Genomic DNA, 25,702 nt, shown 5'->3' with positions numbered 1-25,702 from the left:
GATCAATGATCAGTGGCAGGTATCGGTCCAATGCCTGGCTACACTGGGTCCGCAAGTGAAGTGCAACATTTGCGGAGGGTAAAAATAGCTTTAGAAGACTGGTCTAATTTTGTTGAACGTACCCACTGCCGTCATCTCTGCTAATTGTCACAGCAGGCTTCCCACAAATGGAACGCTTCAGTTATGTGCCCGGGGTAGCTTCCCTGTTAGAGTCAAAACCGTACTTGGCTTTAGATGGTTCAACCTGATTTTAAGCCCCCGTATGACCCCTAAGGGACATGACCTAGCAATCTACGAATCACAATAAGAATGTGTTTGTGCATTAATGTGGATGTCGGGAGTTGATTGCAGGGCCGATAGGTTAATGAGCCAAGCCTCGCCATGACAAGCCTCAGCAGGTATAGCAATGGGGCGCAGAAGTGCCACGCTCAATGAACGTACCATAACAAACACAAACACACACACACACACACACACATACACACAGTTATACATCAGGGTATCATGGTATAGATGCCAATCTCAAACATCAACACACAGATGGCTCAGTGGCACGCAGGTAGCCACTCCTCTTTAAAGGCAGTATAGATAAGTCTGGCTAGCTCTAAGCTAGCAGGTTTAATGATTTCATACTGTCCACCCCACCCCAAACAGATTGGTGGCAGTAGAATACCACATTTGTACAACCATAACCACCTCCGCTGAAGTAAAGATGGAGTCTAAAGGCTACATGTAACATGAAAACAATTACTATTATAAGATATCTAGGCATCCATTAGAATGTATCAACTATATCAATTGTTATATGCAACATGTAACATGTAACTTAATTGGGGAAAACAGACGCCTGTACATCTTCGCTTAACCACTCAAGCTTTTGAGCTAACTGACAAATCTAACCATTGATGTTAATTGGTCTACTACTTCGCTATTTGCTACTACCAACTACCAGATGCTTACTTGAGGTGTGTTCGATCCAGCACTCTGAAAATGGATTGACACTCTGCAATCAAAAAAATCCTCCATGAATTAACAGACACTCTGATTATGTTTAGCCTCTAATTGGATTTTGGTGACTAACACATTCCTGATGGTGTGGGCTATGTCCCTGAGACTCCATAGCTTGGCATTGCTGTTTTCCCTACATTAGGGTATGTGAGGTTAAAAGTGGCATCACAAGCTGGTTAGCACTTCTGACATAACATTAAAACCATTATTTCTCCACATTTGTGTAGCTATTTTCGCTGTATTTTGAATACTTTTAAAACAGAAGTAGGCCTTCTTACATATAGTACCTTAAAATTGTATAAAATAATAAATTGTGAATCTTTGTGCTGGAACATCTCATCAGAGCGACAAAAAACATGCTTGTTTTGTTTGTTTTGGGAGGGATGTGGCTTTTAAAATAAGGGTCTGTCAGCAGGGTACTCCGGGATATGGCTGTGTGGAGGTGTTTTAATCGCCAAACTGCCCCGGAGGCACCTGAATAATAGGGGTGGCCTGAAGGTGAGCAGTGCGATCAGGTCCTCACACGAACACGACCGCAACACGCAACACGCAAGTATCGGCTCACAGATGAATCTCCTGCGCATTCAGGTGTATGGTGGCTCGTTGCTTTTCTTTCTTATGTGACTCAGCGTTTCGATACAGGTCTGTCTTTGTCAGTGGGTGTTTCTTTTTTTTTCTCTCCTTTTCTTTTCTAATGGCGTGGTGAAACAAAGCTTGTGTATGGCATGTAGTGCCAGTCATCAATCACCTGTCATCCGCATTCGCACACAGGATTAATGAGTCCTGCTGCAAGGCCGACATGGATTTTCTACAGCATCTTCCAAGCGCACAGCAGCGTAAACCCACAGATACTAAAGCTTCTTTAGGACGGATACGACAGTGTAGCTTCCTTGAATATTCCTTTTGTCGCTGGCTCTTTTTTTCGAAACCACAAAACAGCCTGCAACCTACAGTGTTGAAATGGATTTACAAATAGGCTTGGCTAGTTGTGAATTTGTTATGGATACAACCACTAACACTCCCCAAACAGATATAAATCTGCTCCAAGACAGGTTTTAAGTTTTATTTGCATTTGAAAGGCATGTTGTGTTAAGTCTGAGAAACAGATTTCACCTGAGCATATCCCAGGGCACCAGACTGGGGTGGCCCTGTGTGACTTAGAACACACGCCGAGACATCACTCCGCAGTAAGGGTGCTTACAGCATGTTGTAAGGCCTGATGTTATTTCAGTCCTTAACATAACATGCCATAGGAGACACCGTCAGATGGAAGCCCTCACACTGAGCAGCTTTCAGCGGCACTTTGTGCATCTGATAAGAGAAGGTTATGGTAGTGGGATAACGTCTGCCCCGATAGTGCCCAGATGTTGGTCTTCACAGGGGTGCCACAGTCAGTGGGTTACACAAGCATGGAGTGATAGCTGTATCTGATGCCACAATTTCCTCTTTGGACTCGGCATCTGTCCCTGGCGCTCCTTTCTCGTATTTGGGGAGCTGGTGCCAGCCAAGTGAGATAGGGAGCATCTATCGCGACTGCGTTTGCAGGCTCCTAATTACAGTCTAATCAGCCTCCTGCCATCTGACTTATCGGAGGGGCACGGCAGAGATGGTGCCCTGAGATGGAGGCTGAGCGTTTGGGAAGCTGAAATCAGTCTGTCCTGAGAGACAGTCCCCTAACTGTTCTTTTGCAAAACAATGTAAAGAATAAAAGTGTAGGAAATGGTATATATTGAGCCTACTCCCTACCATCTTCACAATAATAATAATAATAATAATACAAATGTGTGTTTACTCTGAGAAACTGTGATCTTTCCAGACTATCAAAAATGCATTCCTTCAAGCTGTTTGTGCTTTAAGCACTTCCCAACTGCAGGAATGCACTGTGGCTTTTCTAGGCCATACGCAAACTTATTTTCTAAGGCAGGTGCAGTTTCCTGTGGTTGCTGCTAGTTGGCTGAACACAAACATAGCAGAAAACAACAAACATCATCTTAGATGTCTAAAAAACAGTGAGCTGATGATGCCTGATGGGTTTTGCCCAGTGTAGAATAGGTTTGCTTTTAAGCCTCAATAAATCATCATGAGGTCCAATCACACCAAAAGGCATTTGTCCAAGTTCAAAAAGAATGCCTACCGTAATTTCCCGACTATTAGCTGCGGCTTATACATTGATTTTTGCAAAATTTCTTCCAGTATGAGGTTAATACAGGGGGGGCAGTTAATATGGTGTTAATATGGTTTTGTTTCTTTTAACTTGCATTAAAAACTGTCCTGCGGCTTATATGCGGGAAATGACTGTATATGGCAAACAAATATAAATAAAGGGACGCCCTCTTTATTTATTTAAAGGGTAGTTCTTGTAGAATTTTCTCAGTGACCGGTACTTCTCAACAGTCCTGAAACGACTGGCAAGGGACTACATTTGTGATTGATTACCGCTGACTGCACATTAAAAGCCACTTAACTGGCACGACAGAAAGTAAATGTGTGAAAAATCAAATTCAGGAATGTGAAGCAAATAGCCTGTGTTATGGAGTGTAAATGTAATAGTCAAGAGAAATATAAAAGCATCGTCTGTATGTTCCTCCTCATTCTACCAATCGGATTTGAGACGGTTACACTGACCTGCATGGTATGCCACGGATCCTCGACTCCAACCAGGGTGCCTATTCTTGGGGTAGTCCTGTAATAAACAAACGAGCAGGAATATTAAAGCCTATTCACATACCACTCATCCCATTCGAGCAAACACCAGCATGAATCCCATTCTTTAAAACAGACGGAGGCACCCATAAAAACAATTACAGAGACATAACCTCAAATGATTCTGGCACAGGGCATCAGGGTGTAGTTGTCACATAGCTGCAGAGGATGTCTTTTGTGTATGGCTGGGCTGTGCCAGCACAAATAGTCACTGTTGCCAGCGTTTCGATAAAGATCACGGAGTGACCCAGTGGTAATTAGAGCCAGTGTGCTCTTGAGCTGGTTTCACTCCGGCTCAATTTCATCAGCAGATATCACACAATCCTGACAAAACAGACCTAGGAGGAGGAAGCTTTGCGTGTGATATTTGGACAATTTTGTCAATTGTAACACATTTATTCTTGAAGTGTTGCCAAAACCACAACCAGGAAAGTCTTAAAGAGTTTTTAAAAAGTGGAACAAGACTGAGAGAGATCCTTAAGGTAGCCCAGAAATGTACCAGCACCTCAGCCAACTGCTAGTACGTTGTTGGGTAGCGAGGGAGCAGACAAGGTGGGGAAGTTGATCAGGGAGAGAGGAGGAGAGGAGAGAGGAGAGTGGCTGCGCAATCATCCCCGTCAGCCAAGACTCCAGTCTCAACTCATGTACACCAGAGCACCCTGGGATTTTATAAACTCATCTCCACGTCAACTCCAGGGGTAGGTTAGAACACAACAAGGAACGCGGATGTGGCTTCCGTGAATGCTTTGTTGACAGCTGTACTCATTTCATCTGCTTATCTAATTAGTTGGTAAGATGTGTGTGTGTGTGTGCGTGTGTCTGTCTGTGTCTGTGTGTGCGTGTGTGTGTGTGTGTGTGTCTGTCTGTGTGTATGTGTGTCTGCGAGTGTTTGTGCAGGGGGGGGTGGTGATGGAACCTGCGGAATGAAAAGTGATTGATTTACAGTCCTGTGGAGAGAGAGAGAGAGAGAGCGAGAGAGAGAGAGTGAGACAGAGAGAGAGAGACAGAGAGAGAGGAAAAGCCACAGACCTGTGTCTCAGCAAAGATGGATGATGTATTTAATACCCTTCTCTCCGTCCGCTTCGCCATGCCTGCCCCCACACCCGCGGGGCTGCTTAAGTGCCCCACCAGCCCCATCATGCCAGCGGGCTCCGGATTAGGGCATGAAGATGAACGATGGGCATAGCAATGATGACATGTTGGCAACTATTGCTTCGCTTCTGAACTTGAAAAAAGTTTTCAGACAGTAAACACTGACTTTTAGCTCTCCCTTAGTGCACACACTGCCCATATTCTAGTTTTAGTCATGAAAAGTGAGAACGGAGAAACAATCGAGTTCGATTCCAACAGAAGACTACATTTGCATTGTCATACGTACGTGTGTCATGCACAAAGCATCCATACATGAACTATCTGCAACAGTTGACAGTTGACCACAAAATACTATAGCCATGAATTTCACTGTCAGCAAACAGAAGTCCTCAAAAGCAACTTAGGGTCATAAAATTAAGAAGAGAAAAAAAGCAAGTCTGACAAACACTGTTTAAACACACACACACACACACACACACACACATACACAAAGATATGCCTTTAACCACAAAATGCCTTGCAACTCTCCCTAAGACTGCAAAAGCCATTAGACAGAGTAAGACAGGGGCTTCCAAGAAACACAAACAGTAGCTTTTCTGTCTATGGAGCAGAGAGTCCTATCGGACCCTCAGGGGCTTTTATCAGTGCAGCAGCAAAAGCAGCAGCAGCAGCAGCAGCCTGCATTTCCACACTCGGACTAAATCAACAAGCTGTGCGCAGCCCGCTGCCACTGCTGAGATGGATAACCATCTCTCCTAAACTACAAATATAGCACTGGGGGATTACCATGCAGTGAAGCTCCCTCTTACCTTCTATGAGGGTGTGTGTGTGTGGGGGGGGGGTGCTGGGTTTGCACAACAACATGACATACCATGAAATAACAAGTTGACACACACACACACAAACAGAGAAGGCAAACAGAGAATAACAGCAGACAGCAAGTGTGTACGCAATCAGTGCATCACTTTTAGACGCACAGCTGTCGTCTGCTTGTTATGGCACGACGTGACCTCTGTACAGAGAAAATAAACATGCTTGAGAGGTGGACATAACAAAGTGCTGCATCAGGGAGTGTTCTCAGGACACGGCCGAGCCGAGCCGAGCCAAGCCAAGGCGGCATGGGAAAGCGCTCAGGCCTCGGACAGAGAGCCAGCCCGTGGGGACGGAAGAGAGTAGAGGAAAGGGCGGACGGAGAAGAAAGGGGGGTGGGGGGGTGAGGGGTGGGAGGGCTGTGAGAGAATAGCGATAAGGACACGGGCAGGCTCTGTTTGCACAGCTTCTGCTGCTGAGGCCCACCAGGGCACCACAACGCCCCCCTCCGCCCTGCGCTACCTTTATCCTGTCGCCTAGCAACGGCTGTGTATTCCGGAAGCATGTGGAAGTGCCGCTCCGGTCTTATCGGCAGACGCGGGGTGCGCGGAGGGTTCACTGATCCCTGATAACTACAGCCCCACCACAGCCACACATCAGCCCGCAGTGAACTCTACGCACACGCTTTCACTGACCCATAATGCTTATTAAACAAAATTGTGCCATTCTTAGGACTGTGAAGTATGTGTGTTTTGTAGATAAATCGACAGTTGCTGTAGTGCATTCTGCTTGGTAAAAACATTGACACAAAGGACTCAAGTCAAGGGACCAATAAATACTAACACAGCCAGTTCAGGTGTGCCGTCTTGACGTCACAGGATCACAGCAACTAAAAGATATTGCATATAGAATCACAAGTTATTTTGCTGCTCAAGATACTACTGCTCAACGGTCAACGCTCAACATTCATTGGTATGCAACCAAATTGATTAGTGATCGATAGAACATCACATAAACCATCATCCACACTGAAAAAGGGGTCAGGTAGACATAGGTGATATAATAAGGAAACAAACTGGTGATATGTTCTATAAGATGATAGATAGTCAAAGGAATCATGACAGAATATATTCATAAGATAAGGCCAAACAACACAGCTAAAGGATCTCTCATGCTGCAGCAGCTTTCTTACTACCAAAATGTTAGGGTAACCTCACTCACTCAACAACACCAGACACACATCAGCATGATGTCTGAACAAATTGGTCAAATGTGGACCAAATGTGGGTCAGAACCACAGAGAGTATCGTGGGAACAATTCTAAAATGAAAGTACAGAGAGAAAAAAGTTATGGGTTAGAAGTCAGAGGAAGAGACCGTAGGAGGAGCCTTGTTTTTTAACATCCTTTCAGGCCATACAAAGTTCTTCCCAGACTGAAGTTGCTGAGGTCCCGTCTAGTCCTATAAGACTTGGTTATGGTTATGGGTTATGGAACTTTACTTGCTTACAGTACTAGCTTGCTAGACAATATCATTAGCTATCAGCATGAAAACAAACGGCTAACATTCTTGTTAGGTTTTGTGTCTGTGAACAGAAAACTACTTTGAGAACAGAAAACTTTGTCAAAACCTGTGTTTGTAGGTCCTCACTTGGATCATGCATCATCCAAATTAATTTGATGATGCAGTAAAAACCAGCTAGATACAGAAGGCTTTGAGGTAACAATATGTTACCTCGTCATAAATTGTCCATAGTACAGGCCTAAAGTATTGCAAGGTGTAATGCAAATTGCAACAACAAAGTAACTACATTGTTTCATTACAATTTGTTCCTGCAAAAACAGTAAAGGGCTTCAGACTGTGACAATTTTTTGAAAGTGTGTAATGATGAAACCAATACATTTACCTGCTACTATGTTCCCAAGACAAAGTGGCACAATGAGGATTTTTCTCTTTAGTCCTAAATAATTCTCTTTGAAAAGTTTGTCACTGTGGTAAAAAAGACTGTCAGTAAAAGAAATAGGCTAATTTTCTTCTAAGAGCAATTTCACTGCATTTTAGATAGAGATAGCATTTCACTCTGCCGACCATCCCTCTTCTATGGAGGCAGGCAATAACTTGACCAGGTGGATTATGAGACAGGGAGATGAATGAATAAGGTGAAGAGACTGAATTCTAAGTTAATAGGAGCAAAATAATGCAGAGCAACTGCCAATTACTCTGAGTTCAGGTGGTAGCGCCCTTCCAGAGAATTGGGCACTGACCACAATCTGCTGAAAAAAATGTCTTCAGCCGACAGGATGACCGTAGCTTTGGGGCTCTGTTTTTGACCTGGCTTCTTGTTTTGTACAAGAATCATATTGTTTCAAACTGATATATTACCACTGCATAATTCATTTTACTCTTGAATAGAACTCATGCCGCTGTCTGGAGCTTAGCTTGCAGCCATTCACTGCATGCCTTAGCATTGAAGGTTACGTCAGGTTGGCTTTGTACCCAACTTCTCATACCCGTTACTGTGTCTCATGAATCAGTGTTTTACTAAATACAGTCAAATTAATCATATGGTCATGTGAAAGGTTTGCCTTGAACAGGAATACACAAGTCAGTCTACAATGAGCCTCAAGGTCTATAAATCTGCACTGTCTCTCACTTTTTCCAAGTTAACTGCTGGAAAAGTACACATTTGCTGTGAAAAACTACCATCTCTACGCTCTTTTTTATAAGCCTAATCTGCTCACCTTCATCCGCTTACACTGCAACACACCACCACAACTGGAATCCAATACAGCCAACATGATAGCAGCAACCAACCCATACAGAGTAAGGAGACTGGGTTTAAAAAAAGACGTTGGAGAAAAGAGGAGTCAGTCCTCATCAACTAATAGTGACCAAGTGAAATATTTGCTCTCCGTGCGAAAAAGCTGTCAGCACAATGGAAAACTGAGTGATCTCGCTCCCGCAGCAGTCTTTACTACTTTGCTACGACGAAGCTGAACAAAAGAATACCAACACCACACAACTTGATGGGTTTTCAGAGGACAGAATGGAGTCCGATATTTGCCAGGCAAAACATTTGTGAAGGGTTTCAAGTACTTGAGGATTTTTATTAGCAATATAAAACTGACTGGAACTAAAACCTCAGCAACATTTTCAAGTACACAGTCTTATGTGTCCTCTCCTTGAGAAAAAAATCTTTTTTCTTTTGATGTCAAGTTTTGGAGAAACCTGGGTAACTTCGGGGATAAAAATAGGCAGAATGTGTGTTACAGTCTGCTGATGTGATTTACAGGCATTTATTTAGCAGGCATTTATAATCTGAGAGCTGTTCGTTATGTCACGTAAAAGAGTCGATATTTCAGGCGTTTCAGGGAAGTAATAGAATAGAATAGAATAGAATATATACTTTTTTGATCCCGTGAGGGAAATTCAGTTCTCTGCATTTAACCCAATTTAACCGAATTAGTGAACACACAGCACACAGTAAACACACAGTGAGGTGAATCACACAACCCAGAGCAGTGAGCTGCCTGCCCAACCAGCGGCGCTCGGGGAGCAGTGAGGGGTTAGGTGCCTTGCTCAAGGGCACTTCAGCCATGGTGGACTGGTCGGGGATCGAACCGGCAACCCTCCGGTTACAAGCCCGATGCGCTAACCAGTACACCACGGCTGCCCACAAAAAAAAAAGTTAAGGCAACCAAGTGCTCCACTTCATCGAGGACGTGATGGCCTGAAATCTGCACAACTTGTGACGTGCCATCGCTTTCCCCAGATACTGTCTGCTGTGGCAGGATGCACAGAGGACCAAAACATCCTAATATGAGTAAACAGTCATTACACAGCCCTTTCAATTACCTGTTTTATCACGTCTGTGCAAGCTCAGAACGTGTGATGAGTCGCAGATGCGGGACAACATGGCATGCAGAGGTGGAGGACAACGTGGAAAGTTATGGCTCCTGTTTTCTCCTACCTTCTCCTCCTCCTCCTCCTCCTCCTCCTCCTCCTCCTCACTGAGGCAGAAAGGAGATGTGAGATGGAAGGGGGTGGCGAGGCGAGGCAAGGCAAGGCAGGGAGGGAAGAGAGAGGGAGCGAGAGAGACAGACAGAGAGAGGACCAAGTGGCCCCACTCAACCCTTTTACGTGACAAGTTTGTTTACTGTCTGTACGCCAGAGCCTGAGAGCAATTAGTCTGTGCCGAGGCCACGGCCACAGAGAGAGAGACCTGGGCGGGTCAGGTGAGAGCGACAACACAACCACCCCCGCCTGCGTTAAAAAAAAAAACACACACCACTTCTCATTATAGGCCTTCCAAAGCAATGCTACAGGGCTGAGACAATTTTCCACCATCACATAAAAAGGCTGACTCCGTGGCCATGAAATTAGAGAACCTGATGAACATCCAACGATCATAGATTAGACTTGCGAAACAAAGCATTTGCATTTTGCTCTTGCAAACAGTCATGTGATTCACTTGGAAGTTCTCTGGATTCTTTGGAGTAACTCGGAGTAACTTCAAGAGGAGTGTTAGGCAAGGCAAAGCAAGCTGCCTATTCGAGTACATCTATTTCATTCTGGTATACGTCTATTATAATGATGACATCATGATAGCACTACATTTCAAACACCTTTGCAAGTGCCTTGGACAAATACAGAGATATATTCTACAAGTACAAAGATATCCTAATTGGTAGGCTAATTGTCCTCTGATTTTGAGAAGCTTATTCATTTAGAAGGAACTTCACTGAATTCAGCATTCTGAAGTTAGCTGACAAACCATGTCAAACCATCTACCTTAAAGCAACACTAAAGCACTTTTCCTCGGTCACACACACGCTATTTGTTTATCCAGCAAATAACAGACAAGGTAGAATATGTTGCATGATTTTATGAAAGTATGAAATATTGCGACATCGAATCAAGTCAAATTTGTAGTGAAAATACAACTTTAAAGGAACAATAAAGCACTTTTCCTCTGTTGCACACACGTTATTTGTTTATCCAGCACCGGCTTTGCAATTAACGATGTCCACAGACAAGGTAGAGTGTGTTGCAAGATTTGATGTAAGTAGGATGTATTGCAACATTGCAACATTTTGTCTGCGTTAAAGTGAGATTTTTTATCGTTTTAACTTTGACAGCCCTAATTTATCAAGTATTTTAACCCTTAACTTAGTACTTGGTTAAAGTATCCTTGATGGCAATTGCACTCAAGTAGTCTTGGGAATTATCCTACATGCTTGGCACACCGTTCACCCTTAGCAACATTGTTCAAGTTGAACCAGGCTGGATGAAGAGCATTGATGCACAGCTACTTTCAGGTCTCCAAGGATGCTATACTGGATTCAGATACAGACACTAGCTGGGCCACTCTAGGACTCTAGGATCACGAAGGTATCCTCAAAGTCTCGCAGGTGTTTTCTTGGCAGCATTCTTCAGGTCATTGTGTTGAAGTGTAAACATGGATGGCTTATATTTTTCTATATACATTTTCCCCTCTATGCTGACTACTAGTCACAACATGATGTTGCCACCATATGTCTATGGTTGCCACCACTTGTTTTGACTGTGGGAATGATATTAATGAGGTGATGTTCAGCGTCTGAGCTATTGGGGACTGTCACCAAGAACTTAAATCTTTGTTTCATCAGACCAAAGAATTTTGCTTTGCATCAAAGATCATTAAGGGCAGAGCAAGATACTTCATGAGAAGCCACTTCCTGGAACCTGAATCGCAAGAGGGGGGTCAAAATCACCCTTTATGCAGAGCAGAGGCAGCTTCTGTTCCATTAAAGTCATTGATCCAGCCTAACCAATTACACTGATCAGAGATTCCTTTTAAACGGCATTTTTTGATGTTGGCACATTGCTCCAACCGCTCTTTCATTTTTTAATCTATAGCATCATCCTCTCTCGCTGATTAGACAGCCAGTATGTCGACCACTGGAAACGCTAGAGAACTGCCGTGTTCCAGATTGGTATCTCCCTGGACATGGGTCAGGCTATCAGGTTACCACTTGAAGCAATAAAATCCTTTGTAGTGACACCATTGTCTTACATAGACACCTGTGGAATTCCTCCCTATGATAAGAATTTGTCATCCTCCATTGTGGCGAGGATCACATTTTACTTAAGACAGGAAGAAGGTGTAACTTGTGGCCAACGAGATACTGAACCATCTTCATATTATCGTTTACATTATTGCAAAAACTACCATGAAATATTGTGATATAGTTGTCTGTCACTCAACCCTGATCTTCATATGAAACACAATCTGTAATCATGCAAGTGGCTGTTGTCATATGTCATAACGACAAACGGCATCATACAGGAGAAAGCATATTTCTAAAAGAGAATGCGGTCTAGATCGACCAGGAACACCTGGGTCAGGTGCCTGAAAGAGGTTACGATACTTTTTGTCCGCTGTAAACACCTTGGGAAATACTACATTATCTTCACCAAAAAGCAAACCTGTTTTGATTAGTAAGACAGCTAACAGCCCTGAAGTAGCTATATCAGTCTGGCACCATAAACCACATCAATTCATGATGAATCCTTTTGAGTACTTTTTTTTTGCCAGGGTGCTAAAGATACAGCAACACCTTAGCAACACCAGCCAGTAGGAGGTCCAACCAAGTTTGGGATCCTCTGTAAAAACAGAGCATTCATGCTGGGGGGTACCCTGGGCTGACCATACAAATGCAACAGAAGAACAGTTATCAGAGATCTCAGAGAGCACAGAAAATACTACAGCATTTATAAACACACACACACACATATTTGTACTTACTCTGCGTGCCAGTCCAAGTGCAATATAGCATTTGTCGCCTGCATCCACAATTTCCACCTCAAAGTAGTGACTACGTGTGGTGAGAGGCTGGCGGGCTTGGGCCAATCCCACATCCATGATGCTCTTGCCTTTCCCTACATACTCCAGAAGCTGTGGAGAAACAGATAGCACTGTCAGAAAGGGAGACACTGGCAATTACCCCCACATTCCATTCAAAGCTTTTATCATGTCACACCACAAGACACTTTAATTCAAGGGTTAGAGGAAACCATTAATTCCTGTGGGGTGAGGGAGCATTTAAATTTGAAAAGACCTAATGCCCATGCAATGCCCATTTCATCTCTCAGCATGTGACCCGGCTTTTGATGGCGGTATCTGACAAAGCTAAATTAGGTAGTATTGGCCGACATGCAACCCTATGTGATCGGGCGTACCGCTGAGGAAGCCGGTCTGAATATTTACATATGAGCATAAAGTTCCAAACGGCTGAATTTAGTTTGTCTTATGGACAAGTAATACCTATTCTATCCAACAACAGTACTGAAATATAGGACCCCTTGCTTCTTGTATCTGCATGGAAATCTTGACTTATCTGTGAAAAAACTGACAGGGCTATCACTGCTGCTAAATTCCTTAATGGCAAAGTACTCGATGAAGTTCCATTTGTAGCCATGAATGAATGCCGCTCCCAGAAAGGATGAATCACCAACGTATGGTTGCCCCTCCAAAAACAGTGTGCGAGTCCACTTACAAAACATTCTCATGGCATTGTGTCAGAAAACCATGGGATACCAGCTGGAATTTTAAGAGTCATCATGGGGATTCCGTGCAAGATCTATGACTTCCACATTAAACGCCATGATGAAATCAAGAAAACCCGATGTGAAGCTATGGTGAAATCTAGGAGAAGCCAAGTTCTCCATAGACCATGGGGAATAGGGTCACAAGAATACAAAGTATATATTCATATATGATATGCTTTTGTGACGTTGAACATTATTGATTTTAAAAAAAAGAAACTACAATATGACTTTATTATGCATCATGTTACCGTACTACTACTTAGAGTGGACTAAGTAATGCTTGGGTAATGGAAACATTTTCCTGATGCTGTTTATCATTTCCTGTTGTCCTTGTTTATCCCTTAACCCCAATGCCAAACAGTGACTTACACAAGCAACCTGGGAGTTGGCTCATTAAAAATGCTTTCAGGTTAAGATAGTCCCAATACTCGGGCATACAAAATGTTATCGAATGTAATCATCTAGCTTGATTCAACACAAATTAATTTACAGTTACTGTATAGACACACACAATAATACATTTCTGTGGTCATATCATAAGTACTATACTACAATCAGCTGAGAGATTGAACATTTCTATCATCCACTCTCAATAAAATGGCTCCCTAAACACAGTGTTGAAGATACCATTCATCTCTACTCATCTCTACAGTTGTTTAAAAAAAAAAAAAAAAAACAATAATAAAAAAAGACGTTGGCTGCCTCTTCACATCAAGGTACATGCCTGGGTCAATAGATTAATTTAAGGTGTGAGGGAATGAGATCTCTCTCTGCCCCACATGACTTCACACTGCTGAGTAATGCTACAGGAGTGGAGTGCCTGTTCTTACGATGCTCCTGGCATTTCCCAAAAGCTACCAGAGTAGTATGCTACAGCGCCACTTCGGTCAGATCCAAAATCCTCCCCACTTCTGTGATCCTAGAGTTGAGGCGTGTGTGTGCGTGTGTGTGAGTGTGTGTGCGTGCATGTGTGTGGTGGGGGAGGGGGGGGGGGTGTTTTGTTGACCTGCTGCCCAGGCAACAGGTGTAACACTCCAAACAAGCTTCCCAAGCTTCCTGTCAAATTTTGGAACATCTTGGAAAGCTGGAACACACTGGCTCAAGGGTGGAGTAGTTCCACTCGTTTGGCTCAGTTTCACGATCAGAGTTCCAGCACTTCATCCATGAACATTTAACTGGTTGTGGGAAACCCCCATATTCATATGGATAGGGTCTTCTGTTCGACAGACACACAATTGCGACATTCTTTCAACACTAATGGTCAGGTGAAACCTGAAACCTGACACCTGGCATGACTGATGGCTTTTCCTTTTCCTCTCTTCGTCTGTTTTTGTGTACGTTTTTTTTTTTCTAGAATAAGTACACAGACACCAAATGTGTATGCTTACTGTAGGTGAGTGTTTCTACATATGTGTGTGTGTGTGGCTTGAATACACACTGCCAGCTCCTGCCCCTCAAATGTTTCTAAGGTGTTCCCAAATATTTGATATGAACTGCACCCAAACAAACTCCTCTCACGGGACTATAAATCACTCCACTGTCAACTCAGAAAGACAGCAGTGTCATAACAGACCAAGAGCAGGTGATGAAATATTATAGCCTCTCTTAATGGAAAATGGTTTTCTCAATATCTTTGGTGGACATCACGTCATTATGTAGATTGTTTTAGTGCTGCTGGGTTTGATTCAGGCATGAGATGACAAATGATGGGAGGGTGGATGCTATTCATAGTCTTCAAAGTGCACAGACCCCAAGATACGATTTACAGACAGGAGCCAAAGACTAAAGTAGTACATTGATGCAAGCTCATTGAGTGCATACAGTTGTTGAGTTCTATAAACATACTAGTTGGCTGGTCACCTCATATGTGACCATTCATAGCGAAATCAGTCGTTTTGCGAACAACGTTATTTTGAGAAAATCAACAATAACAAACGTCCGGGTTAAAATGTTGAATTTCACGTTTTCGCATAATTCGACTGTATACAGTCTACAGTTTCATATCGTGAACGCATTTCACGGAAAAACATACGTTTTGACTGTTAAACTTGGCGAAGATTCAACACATTTGCTGTCATTCCTGTTGTGCACGCGCCACTTAAAAGGGGGATTTCTCCTCTTCTGACATATCGTGACAGGAGAACGGTTAGTCTGTCTAAAACCGACTACTTCCGTGAGTACACTTTCGTACAGCACTCTATGTGCCCTGTGTGCTTACTGGCATAGTGTGCACATTTTAACAGAATAGTGTCGTCTCATATCAAACGCTAACCTCCGTGCACTTCACGGAAATGACGATCGTAACGTTTAAATATGTTTTTATTGGTGTCCTCAATTCCACCGTGACATGGTCGTACTGTGTCAAAACATGAACAGTTTATGTTGTAACTTGCTTGTACCTCTGTAAAGTGTGTTTTCCACCGCTGCTGCTTCAGATTTCTCTACCGCGATTTCCACGAGTTTGAAAATACTCCCTCCCCTTCCGTTATTTAGCCAACATGGCGTCCGTTGAGGGCGAGAAGTGTCCAGCGTTCCACACTCAACTTTTTGACCGTTATGAGTGCACCATCCGGGGACTTGCAGTGCCCTTCGTATCGTTCGAAATTTCAGTGTAAACGCCCTCACGCACTCAAATTAAGTATTTTAAGTGCAGAAGTGCGCGGTTTGAGACACAGTGCATGTCAACTTTGGATGCGGTTATCTTAGCGATAGTTTGTGTAATACCCTCGATATACATACCATTGGAAAGCTTAGTTTATGGCCGTTCACGTGAGCACAATATCTTAATTTAATAAATTTTACCGAAACGACTGGTTCGGCTTTACAGGGTCACATATGTGCTGATGCACGTCAGCATGGCAGCTGTCGTCACCTTCATTTCTCGGCTAATTTCTTTGACAAATAAAGTAAGAAGCAGCAGCAAGACCATGCTCTAACAAGTCATAAGATATTTCACCACCTTTTAATCAAACAAATTGTGCCATCATCACATGTTACGGATGTTGCTCAACTTAAATCCTGCACCCATTGTTTGCGGTGACTTATAGTTGCAGACATATACTATTTGATGGCAACATTTCACAACTGCAGACATGCACAAGATGACACAACTCTGTTTTTAATATTTCAATATATGTCTGGAAATATTTGAAGATAGCTCTGTGTAGAGACACAAGTAGACATTTTGCATTCATATTGGGAAAGAAAAAAAAAAAACTTCTGTACTCCAACGTTATCCAGCACATCACTGTTCTACACAGAAAAGGCATGGCACGTAGATGTACATGTAGATAGGTATGTTATCTACTGATAAAATACTTGTTTTCTCTGTTAAATCAAAGTGTTCATATACTCTTGAACATAATAGCAGACTTAAACAATATAGCAGTACATCTGCCTGGATCTCTTACATAGAAAACAGAGAAATGAAAATAATCGGGTAGCATGCCAACTCGCCTTCCAACGTGAATTTTTAGTTTCCTAGTTTCCTGATTTCTCACACAGGCTCAGTTGCCAGAAAGGGTGGGAAGAAGGAGGGAGAAAGGGAGGAAAGGACAAAAAGAGTGATAAGACAGAAAGGAGGAAAGGGAGAGAAAATGAGAACGGGACATCTGTGATGCTCCCACATGTTCAGTGTGGTTGAGTTTCAACTGGAAATACTCAGCCGATGGGAAAATGAACTTTTTCTGGACTACAGTAAATGACTGGCCCAGCCCGGCAGTATGATTATTTTCTGAACGACAAAAGGATCCTCTAACTAGCCAATGGAAACAGAGACTATGTCAGACAAACATACAGACACCATTTCCTTATCTCTTTTGGATGAAGGTGGTGGGTGGCATGGCAAAAATAATACAATCTTGAAGTTATAACCTAACCTTCCAAGGAAAAGTCGTATTTTGATTAGGCTTAAAATGCCAAGAATTGCATTTGCCACCAATAAATCAAAATGGTTTATGCCTACGCAAGCCTCGGTCACATCCTCTCTCTGACTCCATCCAAAATCCCATGAGCAGGAACTGGGACTTACCACTGGTCAAGAGGAAGTCAATCAGGCACGTATCACAAAATAATTAGTGTGTGTGACATGAGACGATGTGTGACGATGTGTGACGTAGCCGTAGTCCCCCCCACCCCTTTCTCTCTGACTCACCGAGGCCGTGTCACGCAGTCAGCAGTGCTGGCAACACTGACTAACAACCGCAGAGTGTTTGGCACTGCAGATGAAAGATGAGCATTAGGGGAACACAGCCACAAACATGGCTATTGCTTTGACTCACATTAAAAGTGCGAAGGTAGGAATTACTGCCTTTAGTCAAATATCCCTGGAGGAATGCACTCAGACACATTACTTGAGGCGGCAGCAGCGTCGAGGCGGCCAGGTGTGTGTCTGTATGCGAGGCTACAGCGGATGAGCCAGCACTTCCAATGCCCCGGGTACCCGCCTGTTGTCTTCCAACCACAAACCCGGTGGGATTAAGGGGTGTTGGGCATATCTCTACCGCTGTGGCAACTGTGCACGCGCTCGCCGGCATGTGTGTGTTTGCATCAAACGGCACGTACGCAGCTAAGCCGAGCCAAACGCCTCCGCACAAGAACAAACAACAAGGAGCCGGAGTCTGGCTGCAAACAAGATCTAAACTAAACATGCAAACTTATTTTTAGGGAGATTTTGAATCTCAAATCTCATTTATAAAGATTACACAGGCAGCACTCTTCCAATATTTCTCCTCTGAGCCATTCATCAACCGAGCTGCAAAGATATTAATAAATCATGTCAATAATGAATTAAAAGTAGTGACTCTATTCAGAGCTTATGCATGAGTCACTCTTTAATTGCGAGGTAATAACTTTGGATTTTTTTTTTCCTTTTTTAAAAGAGAAAAAATATATCTGAAAACCTGTAATCCTATCCTATCCTACCCGCCTTGGGTGCTTCTGAGGGTAAAGAGGTGTAGCACTCAAACCATGACTGGTTTCTGCCAAGAGAAAGCTCAAGTTTAGAGCAACCCATTAATCCTTGCTGGCAGGTCTGTCTGTCATAAAGGTATTTAAACCTGACATCAGGTCTTTTGGAAAACAGTTTACCCTCAGTTTTAGATAAGTCATGCATTCAGCCATGACACACCACTCAGTAAAATTCCGGGTAGGGCTAGACTGTTTGCCTTACACTAGACCTCGGTCACTAAATACAAAAGATACAAAGAGTATTCAACCCTCTTCCCTTTGCTTTGAATTTTATGTTGATATTTTAAAGCTGCCCCAATGAATGAGGACAACCCAGCTTGGGAATGATAGCTTTGGAAATATTCACGTCAACTATTAAAAAAAAAATTGCAGTGTTTAGTAAATTAACAGCTTTTATATGGACATACAATGGCAGCTTATCTGAATGAAAACAACTGCGAGGTGGAAGAATGAGAAATGGATCAACACATTACGGATGCTGACTAATGGGGTGAGAAGGGAGATGAGGAGTGACAGGCCAATGGAACTGCGCCAATGATGATATAAAATTATATTTCCCTATATCTCATGCCTGCAAAAGGAGGACAAAGACTATGCACTCTTCATATGAGGGATGATCAGGAAGGGACAGCATGTTAATATAGCTAACAGATGGGATATGGCATCACTTATATAAAAGGAGAATGCATGCTACCATGAGGAATATGTAACGCACACACAAATCCACCAAGAGATTCAACATGTGAACATACAGGAGAATTCTTTTGGCAGCTGGTTAAGAAGTTGTGATTGAAAACAGTCTTTTAATAGACTGTCTTCTTTTCCAAATGTGCATAGCATCATACATACTGTGTTGATGTTATTCTTACCTGTTGCCTGTTACAACAATGTTTACAGTATCTACACACCATATCAGAACTAGCGTCATTTCCCAACTATTAGCCGTGGTTTATAAGTTAATTTAGCAAAATTTCATAATAAACAGGGGAAATTAATATGGTATTGATTGGTACTGCAGCTTATACACAATACCAATGTACTTGACTATTGCTATATTTCATTTTGTGATGCTGTACAGTTTCCCACTGCATTTAATTGTAATGAATAGTTTACTTGCAAAGATTTGTTGTAGACAGATGCTTATCTTATATTGTGTTTAAGTCAACCATTTGACTCTTCCACTCAGTCACACAGAGTTTCTGTACAGTACTGTATATGGTGGTGTGTTCTACATGGGGGTGAATTATCTACTCTCATGTCTACATACATGTCCAGTTAGAGTAGATCTGAGTTATCATAGCATTATTCAGGCAAACCTTGAGCCTGTTATGTGTGCTCTGTGCCTATCAAACAGTCAGACATTCTTTACTGTCTAGTTGACTGGCAGGTCTTGAGCTTCGCCATCTGTGTGAGAAAAAAAAAAGACCCAGGAATTGCTTTTAAAATCATTTACTGTCTTGGCTGAACATGTTGGTACCCTAGATGTTGGATTTTTTTCTTTGAACTAATTTGACAACACCAAAAGTGATTGCCATTCATCATTGTTCATTCCATGATTCATGTAAATTAGACTTCAATTTTGACTCTTCATCCAACAGAATGTTTAAAATAATAAAACAAACCAAAATTAAATGTATAAAATTGTGGTTCCCTCTACCTCAGGGGAGGGCAACTAATTTCCCCAAAGGGCCACATGAGAAACTGGGACTGTTGAGGAGGGCCGGACACAAAACACAGAATTCAAGTCTGAACTCAGCTCTGTTCAATTCTATTCTGATCTTCTATAACATTAATTAAATCGTAAGCTTTTGGTCACTTCTAGTAAGAACAGATGAAAATGTGAGGGATATAAAGTAAAAACGGCAATATTTCATAGCCTATACAGTACAGTATGTCCATTATCTAATACTAATTCTCAAAAGTTATTTTTTGACATTGACATGATGGGTTTTTTTTTAAAGTTTATCAAGGTTAAAAAAGTAAAGTATCTTTATAAGCCTAAGCCATGAAAATGTGGAGTCAGTACAAACATATAGCCCTGTGCCACCATTTGATCAACACTCAGCAATGTTTCAAAGATCATAATTTGAATGAACTCTATACAGAATAAGACTTCTGTATGAACATGGAGCAGACAATAGTAGGCTATGTCAGTAGTTAATCAACATTCAGAAAGAAAACTATTTTTAGAATTAAGGCTATGTGTTTGCTTTAACTTTATACACAAGACTGTGATTGGTCAACTCGCCCTGTGTGTTGAGCCGGCTGCTCCAAGCAACCTGTGGGTAGTTGCATCATACTAGTTTGCTAAAACAAGCTTTGCAAATAAACTCAGACATATTTTGGTTACAATGACGGAGTTATCCGATTGTAAGCTGTCTATCTGTCAGTAACGTTTTGAAATCAACACTTCGTATCGCCATCAAGCAGCAGCAGCATTCTGACTACTGTTGCGGTGGTGAGTGACACAGACACAGGAGACACAAAAGGCTGCATTTTGTAAACGCAAAAATCTATTCACCAGCACATCAGGGAGGGTGTTTACGTCCATGCACAAAGGTATGGGCGTAAAAATAGCAGTGCCGTGCGTGCAATATCTTTACGCTTGCCGCTTGACTACCGTCTTTTTCATGGACCTCACGTAGGCCGGTCAGGGAAAGCCCAGGTCTGCTCTACCTTAAAGTGTGTTGCACCCTTCGAGGCAATCACTTCCAACAAACGCTTTCTGTCGCTCAGAATGAGACTTCTGCATCGGTTGACAGGTAGTTTTGTTCGCTCTTCCAGAGCAAAGTGCTCCAGCCGTCACAAGTCTGAGGTGTGCACACCACAGCCTGCATGCTTCTGCAACTCCAGAGATGTTAAATGGCATTTAGCTCTCGACTCACAGAGAGCCCCTGCAGAGTAACCCTCTGTTGTTCTTTAAAGGGACACTTCACCGATTAGCATTAACGCTTTGTATCTTTAGAAAACCAGTCATGTTTTTGAATAGTCTTGCATCATTCCCTCAGTTTGCCCTGAGATGGGAGAAATATTGATTTCAATGTTGGACTTCCTGCTTTCAATGATGTAAAAATCATCATTTTACATCATTGAAAGCAGGAAGTCCTATGCATGGGTTTCATTGAAATCCGTATTTCTCCCATCTCAAGGCAAACTGAGGGAATGATGCACGACCATTCAAAAACATGACTGGTTTTCTAAAGATACAAAGCTTAATGCTAATCGGTGAAGTGTCCCTTTAACTATTCTTGGGGGCTTTTAGTTGTGTGATTTAGATCCTATTGGAGGAACCATGACCTGTGACTGAAACTAAACTATCTGACACGAGTCTGTATGGTTCACTCCAGGATTCCTTCTAGTCTTGAGATTTCATTGTGTTCTGCAAATTTCAAGGCACCCTGGGCCAGACGCAGCAAAGCAGCAACAAAATATAACCAAGCCCCCTTCATTTTTCAAATAGGTACAGTGTTCTTTTCTTGGACATGGTCATGAACACAGAGCTAATGTGACTTGCCAAGAACATCCAGTTTCGTCTCATCACGCCAAAATACATTTCTCCTGAAGGACCATATGCATTTATCAATTCCAAGTCTGGCTTTTTTTTAAATGTTTTTCTTTCAAAAGTGGAGTCCTCCAAGGGGCCCCACTGTAGTCCAAAAAGTGACCAATGGTGTGATCAGACACTGCTGCACCTTGACCTTGGAGTTCATCTTGAGAGTTTTCTTTGGCTCTTTTGTCTTCCAATTTGAACTATACTTCTGTTTAGTCTAGGGTACATTTTCTTCATACAGCCACATTCACATTCAAGGTTGGCTACAGTCCCATACATCATGTTAACTTGTAAGTAATACAGTATGTGCAACTGTAGTCACTGGAAAATAAGCCTGGAGATGTTCTGATAGCCTGAGTCCAAGGCTCCACAGTGCGACCAATTTGGTTGCACATAAGACCAACAATCTGCCCAGTGCCACTAAAAGCTTTAATTTCACTGAGCAGTTTTTCTCCACTCTGACTCATTCTCTCAAAACACGGACCCACACCTGCCCTATGCGCGTGTACATGAATACTTCCTTTCACCTAGCATTTAAGGAAGAACATTTATTTATTTACAATACATTCTTCAATCACAAAGAAAACTGATGTCCTTAGCGGTTTGATTTTTACTCTTTTTTTTAATTAAGGCATTGAGATCAATTGTCAAATTATGATTTTATATTCCTCTTTTTAGGCAACTTTAGCATGGTATCAAATACATTTTCTCCCTGCTGTAGATAAGCTAATGTTAGAGCACAGTTGAGACATCGAAGGTTAGCTGCTTGTTGTTCAGACAAAGACAATTCATGGATAACATTAGGCTGCCACTGAAAACTGACATTTCAGTCAACAACAATGGAATGGGCTTGTCTGGAGGAGGCACAGAGAGAGGGAAAAAACAGAAACTTAAAATATACACATAGGGATTTCCATTGTCGTGTCCGAATATTCAAAGTCGGGAATGACGTTCGAAGGAGGAAGCGTCTTGTAATGTGACATGTTCAATAACCCGCGACATTCTACGACGTTACGACCAAAAGTCTAGCATGGCAGATTTTTTGGGGAAGGCTACGATAGATGATCTTGTAATGTGGCCACTCTTGGGACTTAGTCGTGGGAAGATTTTGTGGTTCTCTGATCGCCTAATCTGAGATGGTCAATCGTAAAAAATAATTGTGAAAGACAAAAAAATCGTGTAGTCTGTACAGGCCATAAGAGACAGTCGGGAAGAGATAGCTGTTGAGAAGAGTAGAGGAGGAGGAGGAAGAGGAGGAGGAGGAGGAGGAAGAGGAGGAAGAGGAGGAGGAGGAGGACAGTGGTGAGCACTGTGCTGTGGGAGAGCCAGCTTCTACAAGTAACAGCTGAGATGGACAGCAACCACAGAGAGATGTGGCTTCTTTTTGGTCAGTCAGAGTCAGTTTGATCAGTAAGCATCAAGGCACTTGATTTAAACCAGACTAGATGGATATGCCACACATAACATGCAACAGTCGCATAATAGCGACATAACAGTGAATGTGTTGTCTTTCTTCAGTTATGTTTCTTCTGTTGTGTTATGATAAAACAGTACCGTAATTTATAGAAATGTTATGTGGCTCCAGAGACCTAGAAACAAAACGGTTCTGCAAAGACCTGACCGGTACTCTGCCTCTGGTAGCTCTGACCCGGACGTATTATTGAGATGCTGTGGAAAACATTGGGAGCACCTAAATAAGAAAGTTAGGTGCACCAGTGCCAATGAAAAAAAGTTAGTCTGAAGCTGTAAGAGTGACCAAGCCTCTCTATTTGAATATGAATACAACGACTGAATACAAGATGAACTAGAAAAGGGAAATCAGCCAGAGACAGAGCTCTCGTGTCTGTAAAGGTCTCACAGATTAAGTCCTATTTTCTTCAAATGTCATTTCCAATAGCATCTGAAAAAATAACTTCATGTGAGCACAGTTTGTCTACTGTATACCTTTCATATGTTATCCTATTATATAAATAACCCGCCTATGCAGTGTTGTAGTACTCGAGTCCAGGACTCGGACTCGAGTCCGAGTCATTAGCCAAATTTAGCACTGACTCGAGCACTGAATGACTCGGACTTGGACTCGGACTCGTACATTCAACGCATTCAGACTCGAAAATTGAGGCGAAGACTCGACTTTGACCATGAGTTTTGTGTTTACAGTTTGCTTACCATTCATTCCTGCAGACACCCCTGTATGAAAGTTCATAGCGGCCGCCATTAGGACTTTTTTAGTTTTTAGTTTAAAACCTTATAGGCTATGCTTACTTTAGTGCGGACCTTGGACTCGACTTGACCAAAAAGTACTCGACTTGAATCAATATTGACTCGACTCGGACTTGACTCGGATGAGTAGTGGACTCGACTTGGACTCAACTCGAAATTTGTTTTTAATGACTTGGACTCGGACACTGGAGACTCGAACCTGTACTCGGACTCGAGGCATAGTGACTTGACTACAACACTGCGCCTACTGTATGTAACAACTGTGATGCATAGGCAACAAAACAAAATTCAGGGCTGTCTCCCATAGACTGGACAATGGGACCTTACCGTTCCGCTGGACCGCACATCATAGAGGCGGCCCCACTCGTCTTCATGGCTGTCCACCATCATCACACTGTCATCCTCCTCCTGCCCCCACTCAGCCTGCAGGTCCAACCGCACCTCTTCTCCCAGGGAATGCATGCCGATGGCCGGGAAGAGTCCGTCTGGTGCCACAGGTACCACCACCGAACCTACCTGCTCCACAATGTCAAGACGTCACCTTTTTTTTACCACGATGAGGTAGTTTACAGTCATTCATGCCCAGCCCGACATACAGTAATTTTGCAAAATCAATGTATAAGCCGCGGCTAATAGTCGAGAAATTACGGGTAGTGGCTGATGATGCAACACTGAAACCTTTATGTCGTAGACATGAGCACTGGTCATGAAAGGGAACTGAAATACAGACAGGAACAAAGAGTCTTTAGCAGGTTTCACTCACCTCTTTCCCATTCTTGGTAAAGAAAACAGTCGTAAGGCCAGCATCTACAGTGTCTGCATATATCCCACAGCCAATACGGTCTCCGCGGTTACACTTTGGACCAAACTGCTGTCCTACTGGGTTTCCATTGTAGAGCCTGCAAACGCAAGGCAGAATCAGCCAACTGAACCCAAACCAACTGCTACGGTCGATTTCCATATACAAAACAAGAGAGATTACAACTAGTATCTCTACTTACATAATATAACACAGTATCTGCATATTGTGTACCAGAGCTCAACATTAACTTTTAAAAGGGGTTGCCAGACGTCCAACCAGGCACGCGGTTTTGGTTGCCATCATTAATGACCTGTTATTTGTTTGCATACTAAAATAATGATTTTGCGGCTGTTGCGCGGCAGACGTTTCCAGTGGGCGTTGCTCCATTGAAAACAATGGAGTTCTAATTTTTTTATTGTCGCGCCGCGCCGCGTACGTGTCCTGTGGGCGATGGCCTTTAGACACACATTTGAATGTACTGTATATCACATAGCCTTTTTCATGACAGAAATAGAGGAGAAAGAGATAATACGTCCCTGCACAAAAAACAACAAAAGTATTTGCAACTATAGTATACAGTAGTGAGACTTCTATAGTTGCCTAGTTCTATGGTAGTGTATGATAGTTCTGTGAGATACTGTAAGATCATATCCTTAGCCTACCCTCTACAGTGTTCTATAATAGAGTAGTGTTCCATCATACAAGGCTAATCTATGTCCCAAGATGCTATTATTCTATAATATTATTATAATATTGTGCATCAGAATGCTAGAAGCATATAGCTCTTTTACATAGGGAGTCATATAACGTGAGCAAAGAATTAATTTTCCGCATGGCACTGTCTATTGACCCGTCTAGCATCCACCTAGTCGCGACCTTATCGAATGTCTCTGCAGCTCTTTTATACTGATCGATTGCCAGTGTTTATTCAGTCCTTCAGTATATCCTAAGACAAGA

The 25,702-nt window shown here is 42.6% G+C and overlaps 1 protein-coding gene across 1 annotated transcript in view; it reads right to left on the bottom strand.

Moving 5' to 3' along the window:
• spryd3 (SPRY domain containing 3) overlaps window positions 1-25,702 on the bottom strand; it is a 45,587-nt gene that overhangs the window by 7,987 nt on the left and 11,898 nt on the right. The window contains exons 5-8 of the mRNA XM_062541193.1: window positions 24,707-24,842; window positions 24,271-24,459; window positions 12,400-12,549; window positions 3,634-3,691 (exon numbers count right to left, since the gene is read on the bottom strand). Coding sequence (XP_062397177.1) covers window positions 3,634-3,691; window positions 12,400-12,549; window positions 24,271-24,459; window positions 24,707-24,842 — 533 coding nt within the window. The remainder of the gene's footprint in view (window positions 1-3,633; window positions 3,692-12,399; window positions 12,550-24,270; window positions 24,460-24,706; window positions 24,843-25,702) is intronic.

The sequence above is a fragment of the Sardina pilchardus genome, chromosome 7, assembly GCF_963854185.1.
Source record: "Sardina pilchardus chromosome 7, fSarPil1.1, whole genome shotgun sequence".
Classification (NCBI taxonomy): Eukaryota; Metazoa; Chordata; class Actinopteri; order Clupeiformes; family Clupeidae; genus Sardina; species Sardina pilchardus.
The sequence above is the reverse complement of the archived record's forward strand: the minus strand, read 5'-3'. Positions and strand labels throughout refer to the sequence as shown.